Source organism: the organism of the source record quoted next, unplaced genomic scaffold (assembly GCF_019419815.1).
Source record: "Pyrus x bretschneideri cultivar Hongxiangsu unplaced genomic scaffold, Pyrus_bretschneideri_v1 Contig43, whole genome shotgun sequence".
Lineage (NCBI taxonomy): Eukaryota > Viridiplantae > Streptophyta > Magnoliopsida > Rosales > Rosaceae > Pyrus > Pyrus x bretschneideri.
Window position 1 is genome coordinate 1,800,232 of NW_025999757.1, and position 12,507 is coordinate 1,812,738.

General features: G+C 35.1%; 3 protein-coding genes across 3 annotated transcripts; 2 read left to right on the forward strand and 1 right to left on the reverse strand.

Annotated features, from left to right (window-relative positions):
* Nucleotides 1–693: 693 nt before the first annotated feature.
* On the forward strand, nucleotides 694–6,295 carry LOC103964548 (vesicle-associated protein 1-3). Its single transcript, XM_048566768.1, has 8 exons — nucleotides 694–876; nucleotides 1,252–1,322; nucleotides 1,422–1,503; nucleotides 1,803–1,918; nucleotides 2,009–2,170; nucleotides 2,266–2,313; nucleotides 5,553–5,630; nucleotides 5,918–6,295. The coding sequence occupies exons 1-8, from the start codon at nucleotides 825–827 to the stop codon at nucleotides 6,029–6,031; spliced, it is 723 nt and encodes a 240-aa protein (XP_048422725.1). The 5' UTR covers nucleotides 694–824; the 3' UTR covers nucleotides 6,032–6,295.
* Nucleotides 6,296–6,802: 507 nt separating this feature from the next.
* LOC103964547 (putative lipid-binding protein At4g00165) lies at nucleotides 6,803–7,995 on the forward strand. The gene is given in 2 exon segments (XM_009377492.3): nucleotides 6,803–7,545; nucleotides 7,547–7,995. Coding segments are annotated over 2 exon segments (393 nt in total). The 5' UTR covers nucleotides 6,803–7,423; the 3' UTR covers nucleotides 7,818–7,995.
* A 1,078-nt stretch (nucleotides 7,996–9,073) lies between these two features.
* Nucleotides 9,074–9,814, reverse strand: LOC103964546 (14 kDa proline-rich protein DC2.15). Its single transcript, XM_009377491.3, has one exon. It carries the CDS (start codon nucleotides 9,727–9,729, stop codon nucleotides 9,301–9,303), a length of 429 nt encoding a protein of 142 aa, XP_009375766.2. The 5' UTR covers nucleotides 9,730–9,814; the 3' UTR covers nucleotides 9,074–9,300.
* Between the last annotated feature and the right edge of the window lie 2,693 nt (nucleotides 9,815–12,507).

The window sequence follows — 12,507 nt, forward strand, 5'->3', positions numbered from 1 at the left end:
GACTAGTAGTGTATGATGTCTGTTTATTAGCTCTTATTTTCAAGTGTAGATGTACTACTTAAACGATAAATGTGTTTTAATGTTTTGAAGTAATATTTATGTGGCAATGTATGGTATGTGAAAATTTAAGGAAAAAAATACATTTTTCTTAACGGGTCATAGCAAATCATAACGGGTGTGACACAATACGACCTGTTAAAATAACAGGTGTTACACGAAAACGATACAAACACAACAGACACGACCCGTTTGCCAGACCACATGTATTTGGTGGAGGCAAACAATCTCTCAGATCTAGGTTTTACTTGTTGTGGGCCGACTACTTTTGGGCTTTTCATATTGTACGTTCTTTGTTATAGCTTTACTTGTACTTCATTGCCCTTTTTATATTGTTTATTACAAATAAGTAATAATTACCTCCTGCCAAATTTCTTTCAGGCCAAAAACGCCCTTCAGAATAAATTCATGCAAACATCAAAAACATGATAAGAGCTTAAATTTAGAAGGGCACATTTGCCATTCCAGCTCTCACCAATCAGGCCTGAAAGGATGGAACGGAAAAGCAGAAATTTAATTAAAAATTCTAAATCCTAAAGTCAGCAATTGAACGTCACAGGCACCCTATCCACCGTTGGATATACTCTTTCAGATCGACGGTATAAGATTATCACAGAAACTGTTTCTCTCCATATTTTTTGAATCACGGAAACTGTTTTCTTGTGCTATTTCTTCTTCCCATCTCTCTTTCCTCCTCCTTGCTCGGATCATATAATTTCACAAACCCCTAATTTTTTAATTCGTTTTTAGTTTGAAATATCCAGGCAATGAGTACTGGAGATCTTCTTAGCATTCAGCCTTTAGAGCTCAAATTCCCATGTAAGTTTCTTTCTTTTCTTTTCTTTTCTTTCGTTTTTTTTTTCTTTCCTGTTTGGCTAGCAAGAAAATCTCGGAAAATTGAGGGAAAACAGTAATTTGGAATTCCGTGTTGGGTTTTACTGGAATTGGAATGATGCATTTTACATTCTGCAAAATAATTATAAGGATGGGTTTAATTGTGCATATAATTACGATTTTAATCTTTTGATTACCAGAAAATTAGAAACTGACTTTGATTTAGCTTAGTGATGCTTACTTATTATGTTTAGGGATCGATTTGATTCAAATGGGATGTTAACATTGATATTTGTATTGGGAAAATTGTCCAATTTTGTTAATTTTATTTGGTGGGTTTGTTTTCTTGTGGTGTAAAAGTTGAAGTGAAGAAACAGAGTTCATGTTCCTTGCAATTGACCAACAAAACAACTAATTATGTGGCCTTCAAGGTAATTTTTCGGTTCCCCTTAAATTATGATATTGGATTGGTCTGAACATATGAGGTATGGACTTGAAATGTTTAGTGTTTGGATATTGTGATTGAATAGGTTAAAACAACCAATCCGAAAAAGTACTGCGTCCGGCCCAATGCTGGTGTTGTCTTACCCGGAACAACATGTGATGTTACAGGTGAACACATTCAATTGATTTTAAGAGTATTTGGTTCTTTAGCTTTTCTGATATCTTAATCTTTTATTTCATGGTTCAAAGTTAAACTCTGAGTACTTGTTCTCAATTGTATTCATTTCGTTGTTTTCATCGTTTTAGTTGTTAACATTACGCTCAATTATTTTTCTCAAATTTTCTATATTTTCCTTGGGTAGGTTCCTTAGTTTTTTTTGGGGAAAGCGTTGATACTTTTATATAAATCATTAGACCTATTAATTCTTTATCGTAATGGTTTCCTGATTTAAATTTGACTTTTGTAGTTACAATGCAAGCCCAAAAGGAGGCCCCGCCAGACATGCAGTGCAAGGACAAATTTCTCCTTCAAAGTGTTGTTGCACCAGAAGGTGCAACTACGAAAGACATAACTCCTGAAATGGTTGGATGATGCTGCTAACACATTTTATATAGAGGTTCTGTTTTGGGTTTTATTTTATTCACTTTAATCATTTTGCGAATTTGTATATAGTTCAACAAGGAGGATGGTAAAATTGTGGAAGAGTTCAAATTGCGGGTAATCTACTTTCCTGCCAACCCCCCATCACCAGTCCCTGAAGGATCTGACGAGGGCTCCTCTCCAAAGGCTTCAGTGCTTGATAATGGGAATCAAAACACTTCCTTGTTTGATGCTGTAAGAGTTTCTCTTTTGCAAGCTTTCAAGGAGGTTTGAAAACTGTTTGAATGTCTGGGAATACTCATTAAGTTTCATTTTACATGGAAAATTAGGTATCAAGATCTCTTGAGGAACCAAAGAGAAGTCGTCAGAGGTCAGATGTCCTTACTATTATATTTCACTAGCATATGGGCACACCCAAAGTGTGAGAAATTTTTTATTTTGTTTTTGAAATAGAAGGAGAGAGGAAGAGAGTGATAGAGAATGTGGGATTGGAAGTTTTGTTTGTTTGTTTTGTTTTTGTTTTTGTTTTTGTTTTTGTTTTTGTTTTTGTTTTTTTGTTTTTGTTTTTTTTATTTTTTGTTTTTGTTTTTTATTTTTTTTTGTTTTTCGTTTTTTGTTTTTTGTTTTGTTTTGTTTTTATTTTTATTTTTTATTTTTAAATTAGAGATATGTTAGGATTACATGTAGGTGAGGCTTTGGAAAAAAAAACAGCAAAATTTGGTTGTGTGAAATTACATTTCTGCCCCATATTTCTTATTCATGTTTTGTTTTAATTAGAGGGTTAAATTGGTAATTGCATAGGGTTTTGGTTGACAATGGTTTTATTAATTAGTAGAGATAATTATAGTCGCTTATGTTTCATTCTCTTGCATTTAATTTAAGTTGCATGAATGGGGTGCTAAAATCGTGCAACTGTAGACAGTTGAAAGAATGTACACTAGAATGTCATTGCTAAAATATATTCACCAATGGTGTGTATTTTGGAGTCACATCATAGTGGTTAAGTTTGTCTTGAAACATGCCTAACATACCAAATTCATGAATCTATTGAATGACAATGTACATAGAGGTTAGTAAAATTCGTTAAAGATTGTGATTTCCAAGTTTTGATTCATTTTATATGGTTTCGGTGGTGGTAGCAACATTCAACAATATTTAGAAACTAATAGGTAGTCTGGAAGTATTTTCTTGACTTTCTTGCGAGGGAGCCATGCTTAGTTTTCTCTAGTGTAAAGTTCACTTTTTGTTTAATTGGAACCGCTGTCATAAACTTCACTTTAATGACAGTGCATGAAACAAAAGCATTTAAAAAAATGTTAGGATGGAGGAAGTGGAAGGATTGTGGGATAGAGTTCAACTTTGGGCTTCTTTCTGGGTTTCAGTTTTCTTAGAGTTTCACGATATAGCACTGTCGTGATTTACGACTCAAAATTAGAGTGATGGATACGAATCTGGAAGTGCTGATCTACGAATTGGGAGAAGCAGAGAAGCAGCGTTTGAAGAGTTCTAGCATCAGGCGACCGGTTGGTGGTGGCAGCTAACCGGTCGGGTACAGTCAAATTTGTCTCGCATTTCCATTTCGTTTTTGTTGTCCTATTTAGGCTAGTTGTGTCCTACTGAGGGTTTTTAATTTGTGGGATTTGGGTTGTGAGTTCAAACACTCTTTGGAATCTCCATTTGTTAGTGAATTTCCTTGCCGTGCTTCGCCCGTGTTCTACTTGAGATTTTTTGTTTCTTTACTTTTGCCTACAACATTGATATTTGATACTTTGTTAGAATTCTCTTTTGCTTGCGCATAAAAGTACAATTGTTATCACAACTCAAGTTACGGCTTGGGCTTTGCTTGCCAGTCATGATGAAGCTTTTTGTGTCGTCGGCCAAATTTGATATTTGAATAATTCAACGGGAGGAATGATTTTGGGAGTTTGTATATCTTTTGGTTGTATTTGAGGCAATGTTTGTTCACTCTGATTTTGTCATAAGGTGGAGTTTGATGTTCGAGAGTTTCATGAAGTGCTAGTTCGCACTTTTGGCTTGTATTTGTTACAAGTATGTTCAAGCTTTGTTTGGATTTTGTCTCGTATTTGTTATTTCCATAATGGAATTTGTTGGAGAAGGTATTGGAGGAAATTTCAAATTTTGAAGACTCTTGAATTTTTTGAGTTGTGGAGATCAGTTTTGAAAGAAATTGGTGATCACTTTGCATATTTATTTGTTATCCCAGCTTGTATATGATTTGGAAGTTTGCTAATTTCTTGCCAAGGTGGAGAGTGTTGTGATTTATGGTTCAAAATTAGTGTTGCTTATAAATATGGAAGTGGCGACTGATTGGATGATTGCTTGGGAGAAGCAAAGAAACGTTTGAAGTGTTGTAGCATCGGGTGACTGGTCGGTGGTGCAGCCGACCAGTTGGGTACTGGGCAGATTTGTCTTGCCGTTTCTGAGTTCCATTTATTGGTGTCCTATTTAGGTTAGTTGTGTCCTATTTGGGTTTGGATTTGAATTCTTGGTTGGATTCCTTGCTTGGTGGAGAGATTTTGTTAAATACCTATTCGATTAGGATTTGGATTTACTTCCAATTATGATTAGGATTCTCATTATAACCTAAGTCCTATGCATTGGTTATTTTGTGTGCCGTCACTATTAGTGTAGAGAGTTTTCTCTCTTTTGGTTGGTTAGGGTGGAGGTCATCATTTGGAGTCATGAGTGTGGCAAAATCATGGCTTATTCGTTTGACAATGAGAGTCAATTTGTGAGTTTGTTAGAGAGCAATTTGGGAGAGACTGTTTGTTTTGGGTTCTCTACTTGTTTGGTCTTGGGTATGAGAGTTCGAACTCTTTTACTCTTCCGTTTGTTTAGTGATTTTTTTTTTGCCGTGCTTTGTCCGTGGATATTTGGTACTTTGCTAGAATTCGCTTCCACTTGTGCATAAAAGTACAAGAAGCCCTTCTTCCTCATTCATGCGGATTGGTGGGCAGCAATCTCTTCAGATCACTTTTATTAGCATAGCTGTTTTGTAATAATTTTGCTTAGGTTTATAGGACCTTGTTTTCTGTTTTGGCTAGGGGATCTTGTATGCAATCTAGTGGACAGCTTGTCCACTACTTCTTGTACTCTCGACATATAGTTAGTGAAAAATCTGCGTTTCTCATAACAAAAGGACGGTGCATGTGGTTTATTTTTACATTTTAATTGCTACATAAGGCTTTTGTCCACGCCTCACCACTATTCTTCTAGGGAGCTTCTATTTGTTTTTTGACTAACAAATCCAGATTAGATTAAGAGTTTCTTATTCATATTAATTTTCTTATCTTTGCATACTAGTTTTTCTAATTATTAGACGATAGAGAGGGACAGAAAAGTAAATTACTGTTAGTTTATCTTAAAAATTAATTTTATAGACGGAAAGTGATATTATGAAATCGAATGGGTGTTTGGAGCAAAGTTGTGTGCAAATTGAATTACCCTTCTGTCAATCCGCATCATTATGCAAGAATCCCTTGAGATTGTCTAATAGACTGGTCTACTCTATGTCGACCACCGGATACAGAATTACAAATAATGCCTTCGGATTACCTTGCTTAAGTTTCTTAAGTTATGTATATCTTTTCCTCAGGCATGGCCTATGATTTCCAAGTTAACTGAAGAGAAGACTGCTGCTTTGCAACAAACTCAGAAGCTACGCCACGAACTGGTATTGTTTAATTCTTACTTAGTTTTTTACGTATATCTAAGCTTCATGCTTTTGATTGTCCCTATGCTAACGGTTCTACTGGTATGTATCCCCATTTAACTTCATCAGCTGTCGATCGTCGTAGCAAAATTCCTTGAGAAATATGTCCTTTTTATGATTAGTTTTCTTGTTTGTATTTAAATTGTTGGGTTTTTGATGCTTCCGTTCCACTTTATTGGAGGTTATATTTCATGTTTGTTTTCGTTTATTTCCTTTTGGCAATAAGAGAAATATTTTCACTTGAGCAGGATGTGTTGAGAAAAGAAAATAGTAAAAACAGCGGTGGCGGATTTTCATTGTTGTTTGTGGTGCTGTTCGGTCTTTTAGGCATCTTGGTTGGCTACTTCATCAACAAAACATAGGGAAGCTGGACCGTCGATTAATCAGTTGGATGCTGGCAGAATACTGTGGTGCTCCGCAATTTCGGAAACGTTTTAGGGATGCTTAAACTCTAATGTAAAAAGTTTAGTGATGATTAATTTGGTACTGTTTTGAGCAGATCATTTTTATCTACATAGTTGAACAGATGGGTTTAGAATCAAGTCTTCTTATCCAATGCTTGCCTCGAATGTTGATTGATTTGCAGATTTTGAGATTATAATGTGATTTGTTGGTCGGATTGATCACCTGGTTTCTTTTAATAAGAAAATATTAGAACAAAGGTATTGCTCTAAATGGTGTTGATAATACCAAGGTTTATGAAGTTCTTTGGCCAAATTATAATTTTGATCTCCAAAGTTTTGGCGAGGTTGTCGCTTAACATTGTTGTCTAGTGGTGTTTTTTTTTTATTTGCGAGCAAGAGATCTTAAGTTTGACTTCTGTAAATAATGAGTTTGATACTAGATTATAATTGTTGTCTTTGAGTTTCTGCTTCTGTGTGTAAAGCGAGTTGGGACCGAGTCCCATATAAGACGAAGCAAATCCATGCGCAAGTCATCAGGTTTATGATGGCAGGAGGCGTAGTTTAGGCAATTTATCTAATTATTTATACAAATTACATGCTAAACAATAAGAAAAGCAAAAAAGAAGCGGCAAAATTGAACAACAAATCAAACACATATATATTAAGAAATATATACGATGAATATACATCATTAGCAAGAAGTGGTATGTGATAATCACATTAATTAAAATATCGTGTATTTTCAAATAAACGTACTCAATTTGGATTCATCACTTCTTTCGTACCATTGACATTCAATGGCTACTCGTCAATATTACAATTTAGAATCGTTTCAAACTTAAAGAGAAAGAGAACATATTAGACAACCAACATAATCACTGGCACTAGAATGCTTTTGCCAGTTGAGGACCTTGAGGTTGGGGACACTAGAGTACAATCTTATAGAAACCAAAACGTACCATATTTTGCTCGCTTTCAACCACGAATGAAAAGAAACCAAAACGTACCATATTTTGCTCGCTTTCAACCACGAATGAAAAGGATGCAAGTGATACCAACCACCCAATTGAACAAAAAAAATCTGACTTCGGCCCCACGCATGGACCCTAGCACAATTTCAGCCTTTAATCCTAACAATTAGATGTGCTATTGACAGTCCTCGATTTCTAGCCGGTGATGCGTAAACCGCACATTACATAAATGGTCATAAATCATTCATGCACACAAGCGTGTAGCTACTGAACTTCGTAACATTTCTCTTAACAATTATTTGATCATTTCATATTTCTATAAATATTCAGCCCCCGGTGACTGTTACCTTCAAAATTGTGATTTGTAGTGACAGCAGCAATGGACTTTAGGTGTTCCAAGGACGTTGCTCTTTTCATTCTCTTCAACATCATATTCTCGTCCCTCAGTTCCTCTCATAAGGTTCCATGCCCTCCTGCAAGTCCTTCCTCGCCTCCCTCTATCAAAGGAGCAAGCCAAATGCCCCAAAGATACCCTTAAGTTTGGTGTTTGTGGGAGTTGGTTAGGCTTGGTGACCGAGGTTATTGGGACTAAACCCAGCAAGGAATGCTGTACCCTAATAAAGGGTGTCGCAGATCTTGAAGCTGCATTGTGCCTCTGCACTGCAATTAAGGCCAACGTCTTGGGAATAGTCAAGCTCAATGTTCCTGTTGCTTTTAGTTTGCTTGTTAATGCATGTGGCGGAAACGTGCCACAAGGCTTTGTCTGTGCTTAATAGAACTCATCGATCTCAACCTTGATTTGAATTAATCACTGTTTGACATGTACTCATTCATAGTTTCTGTTAATTTGTTTCATGGAATAAACCAGATTCAGTTAGGTGTGTAATTTACATTATGCATGGTTTAGCTATAGCCAAAACTTTAATGAAAATGACTGATGTACGGAAGGCAGGCTCATGCTTTCTGTGTAATTCCAGGGTGCATACAAGCGAAAGAAAATGATTTTCACTCAGCATTAATTTTCTCATGCACACTATGTTTATTTAAGTTTTTGATTGAATAAAGCAAATGAGAATGAAGGGATGGAAATAAAAAGAGGTGAAGAATAACGGGTTTTTGCGCAAGTATCACTTGCAAGCTTGTGTGGTTACCACATGAATTTTCAATTTTTTTTTTTTTAATCATTTGGACACTTTTAACTGTTGGAATATACCACCTATGTTAGTTTCCATTTATTTTGTCATTAAAACATGTCACCTATAGGGATATTTTCTTTAATTAACTTCATGGGCTGGTTAGAATCAAATTGACTCCAAAATAATACTGCCTAAGTCAATATGGCATTGATTGGGGGTTTGTATCGCCCTAGTTTGGCAATTCTCTTCATACCGGCTAGTTTGAAAAATTTAAATTTGAATAAATTAAGGTGAATCCCACACTCACTGGCTAACCTACAAAAAAGGGTTGAAAGTTCACTGTAAATGAAATATTAAATTTTTGTATAATTTTCACTTCAATTCTTCAACAACCCTTGCTAAAATCCAACCCGAAATCAACTTCTCCCTTTCTCTTACCTAACTCCAACGCCACTAAAAAATGCTTTTGACTTTGTACAAATTGATTCCAGCGAGCCCTAAGAAGTGAATTGACAAAAATGCCCCTCCACGCGAGGGCTACGTGATATATTTTAACGTAAAATTGGATGGAAAGTAACGTAGGTGGTAGATTCCAATAGGTAAGAGAGCCTAGGTGGTAAAAATAAAAAATTGAAAATTGAGGTGGTATTGACGCACATGTTTGCAAGTTCAGGTGGTGCTTGTGCAAAATCTCCAAGAGTAAAAAAGTGTGCAAATATCATTTGCTAAATGAAAATGCTTTTTCACCCAACTTATGTTGTCGAATAGTGTTGAAGATTGTTATGTGAATTTAGATCTTACATTTCAAGCACCGTATTAACTTTTTTCGTTGTTGGTTGTCAAAATGAGAAGAAATATAACTGAATAATCAATAATACAAAAACCACCAATGCTCAAGGACTGAAAAGATAATAAGTTCACAATCCAAAGGGAAAAACAATAAACACAAGAAAATGCTCCTTGGAGGGAACACTCTACATATCAATTACGCTTTGAAGGAAACATGCACAATGTATTAATACAGCCAAAGACTAGTGCCCTTTGTTATTTTATTCACACAAAGCTGTTTAAGGGCAGGTACTTACGTAGTATGCAGATGAGAAGATCATCGTGCATGTCTCTAAGAGCATTGGAAGCCTTCCGGGACAGACTTGCCACAGTAATTCAAAAGCAAGCTCAAGGAGACTGGCACGTCAAGATTGATGCCCAAAACGTTGGCCTTAATTGCAGTGCAAAGGCACACAGCAGCTTCAAGATCGGCAAGTCCACCAATGAGGCTACAGCATGGGGTCTTTGGTGGGGTCCCCACAACAATGGTCACCAAGTCATTTAACAAGTCGGCACATACCCCTAGCTTAAGGGTGTCCTTAGGGCAAGAAGCTTTAGCTGGAGGTTTTTGGGGGCTTGCAGCAGGAGGACATTTAGGGGTTTTGGGGGGTGGTGGTGGTGGACATTTAGAAGCATGATGGTGTGCACTGACTGTAGTGAAAAACACTATGTTAAGGGAGATGAGAAGAGCAATGGTTGCAACTGCCTTAGAAGAAGCCATTTCTGTACTAAATACTAATATTCCTTAGGAAGTGACTGATTGATATGCTTCCTAGATGGATTTTTAGGTGGCGGATATAGTGAAAAGAATTAGGGTATTTATAGGCCTTTCACCATTTTTGAAGTCTAAATTTGTCAATGAAACAATGTGAGCACACAGCAGAGTGTTTTGGATCCATCCCTGTCACTTGCTGGCCTGCCGTGCAACTTGGGGAGCAAGGCCATATTTCAACTTTGGAACGTACTGTGTATTTGTTGCTTTCCGATATATAGCACCAAAACGGAAGGAAAATAGTTATTATCAGGCACAATATAAGTCTAAACCTCTTAATTATTAGTGTCCCATTTCCAAGAATCAAGATTCTCTTCTGACTAAAGGCTCTATTTTTTTTTCCTGAAAGAATGAAATTCAGGGGAGAGGTACATATCAGCTTGACAACGATCTTGGATGCGTGGATAAATGCTCTACCGACAATTTCCTAGCGAGGGGTTTTGAAAAACTGGTAAACTAAAGTGATAAACAATCCCACTGAAACCTTCCGTGATTCTATTCTACTTGCCCACTAGCTTCACATGCGAGGATGCATGTCAAGACTGTCCTACATAACAAAATTAATTATAGCTTGTTGATAATTATTTTATTTTTAGTTTTTAGTTTTCACTAGTAAATTGTATCCGCACGTTGTTGCGGGAGCGAAAATATGACTATAGATTATGTTTTTAACATATAAATATGCAAAGAGTGTTATAAATACTAAACATAAAATGGAACAAATATTTTTACAAATCTATCTAAATTTATATAATTTACAGAAAAAACATTATCAAATGTCTTATTATCAGTATACAAAAATGGTTAACCTAGTATTCTCCCTTGATAGTGATCCTAAAGAGTCCATTGTTTATATACACAAAAAGCAGAAGCCGAAAGCAAAATGAAAGGGAAATAAGACAGCAAACTGCAGGAAAGAGAAATAAATGGGAAGGGCTTACAAACATACGATGCTTTATCACATTTTTTAATATTTTTTAATGTCCTGTCACCAATTTTTTTTTATTATTTAATCTTTTTCTGGACTAGAAAAAGAGAATTTTTAGTTGTGACGAGAATATGAATAGTACACCACGTGTTTTTATGTAAGTGGTGAAAAATTTTAATTTTTAAGTTATTAACTTTTTAACACATATATCTTACAATTTATATAAAATCACGTAATGGACCACCTCGGATCACTCTGGGTTTAACTCATACTTTTTAATATTTTTTTGTTTTGCCTTTCGAAAGACATGTCTTGCCACGCCGGGTTTAACTCACATTTTACAAGATTTTTTTTGCCTTACCACCAGTTGCTTTATCACATTTTTTAATTTTTTTTTGTCCTGCCATCGATTTTTCCTGCCATAAGTTGCTTTATCATATTTTTTTAATATTTTTTTGTCCTGCCACCAATTTTTTTATCTTTTTCTGGACTAAATGAAAGACTTGTCGTGGCACACCGGATTTAACTCAAATTTTTTAAGATTTTTTTTGCCTTACAATCAGGTCGACAGATTCTCTGCCCTCCTTGCATTCGTGATCAGAATTAAGATACATTAATATTTTATATTATTATTTTTTTATTTTATCATTTTTATAAAAAAAATACAAATTATTAATGTAATTTAACAATCACTATACAAAACAAAAGAGTATGAAAAAACATAAAAAATGAAAGGACAGAAAATCTACTCCTAGCATCAGTTGCTTTATCACATTTCTTTAATATTTTTTTTTGTAAGAATTCTCATAAAAGCAGAGCAGGTGATGCCGGGTTTAACTCAGATTTTTTAATATTTTGTTTGCCTTACCCTCAGTTGTTTTAAAAACAGTTTTAAACGGAAAATTATAATCTGAGTTGTTTTCTTTTTGTAAGAATTCTCATAACCCTGAACAAATATAAAAGTTTACTGCAAGCTTGGAGGCTAATCGGGTCACATTCTCCTTCCTCTGCAAACAAACAAATCAAAATTCGATGCCGAAAACTATTTAAAAATATATATATATATATATATATATAATTGTTGTTTTTCTTTTCTTTAAAAAGAAAAAAGCATACAAAACATAGTCCCTCCGAAAAGAAAACAAAAAAAGATTCCATCCAACAAAAGATTCATGAAAAAGAAAAAAAATTATATACCTTGATGATAAAGAGCTTGCAAGGCCGCAGAGAAAAACTGGAAATTCGAGCAATAAATTTTGTTGCAATTAGAAATCAAAGCAGATCAGAAAAGTACACCCAAAGCTTGGAAAAAAAATTAAATCACACACAATTAGAAAAATAGAAAACTCACTAGTAAACGTTTGATTTTATTCTTAACTTGTTCTGAAATCAAAAATCAAAACACATCAGAGAACCTCACATAAACCACGAAGAAAAAAAAAAATGAAATCTCATATGGCAAGAAAACCAAATAACTCACCAAGACCCACAGCACTAACCCACAAAATCAGCCAAAAGATACAAAATACGGGAAAAAAGCCAAATCTGGGAGAGAGAGTAAAAGAGAGCAGACGGGTGGAAAAGAAGACAACCCTTGGGCTTTCAAATAAGTATAGTTTTATTTTACACTTTCATATCTTTATTTTGATATATTATGGGTCAAATTTGATTTAAAAACAATTGAGTTACAAAGCTTTGAAAATTGCCCAAAATCGTTTTTAATCGAAGGACCAAAGTCATGGATGGTGGACAATCTTAGGAATCATTTCTATTGATTTTCAATCTCAGACACCATTTTA

Coding starts and splice junctions, on each gene's coding strand:
- LOC103964548 (XM_048566768.1), top strand. CDS start 825: ATGAGTACTGGAGATCTTCTTAGCATTCAGCCTTTAGAGCTCAAATTC. Junction 1,919..2,008: donor AAGACATAACTCCTGAAATG/GTTGGATGATGC, acceptor ATTTGTATATAG/TTCAACAAGGAGGATGGTAA. Junction 2,171..2,265: donor ACACTTCCTTGTTTGATGCT/GTAAGAGTTTCT, acceptor ATGGAAAATTAG/GTATCAAGATCTCTTGAGGA.
- LOC103964546 (XM_009377491.3), bottom strand. CDS start 9,729: ATGGCTTCTTCTAAGGCAGTTGCAACCATTGCTCTTCTCATCTCCCTT.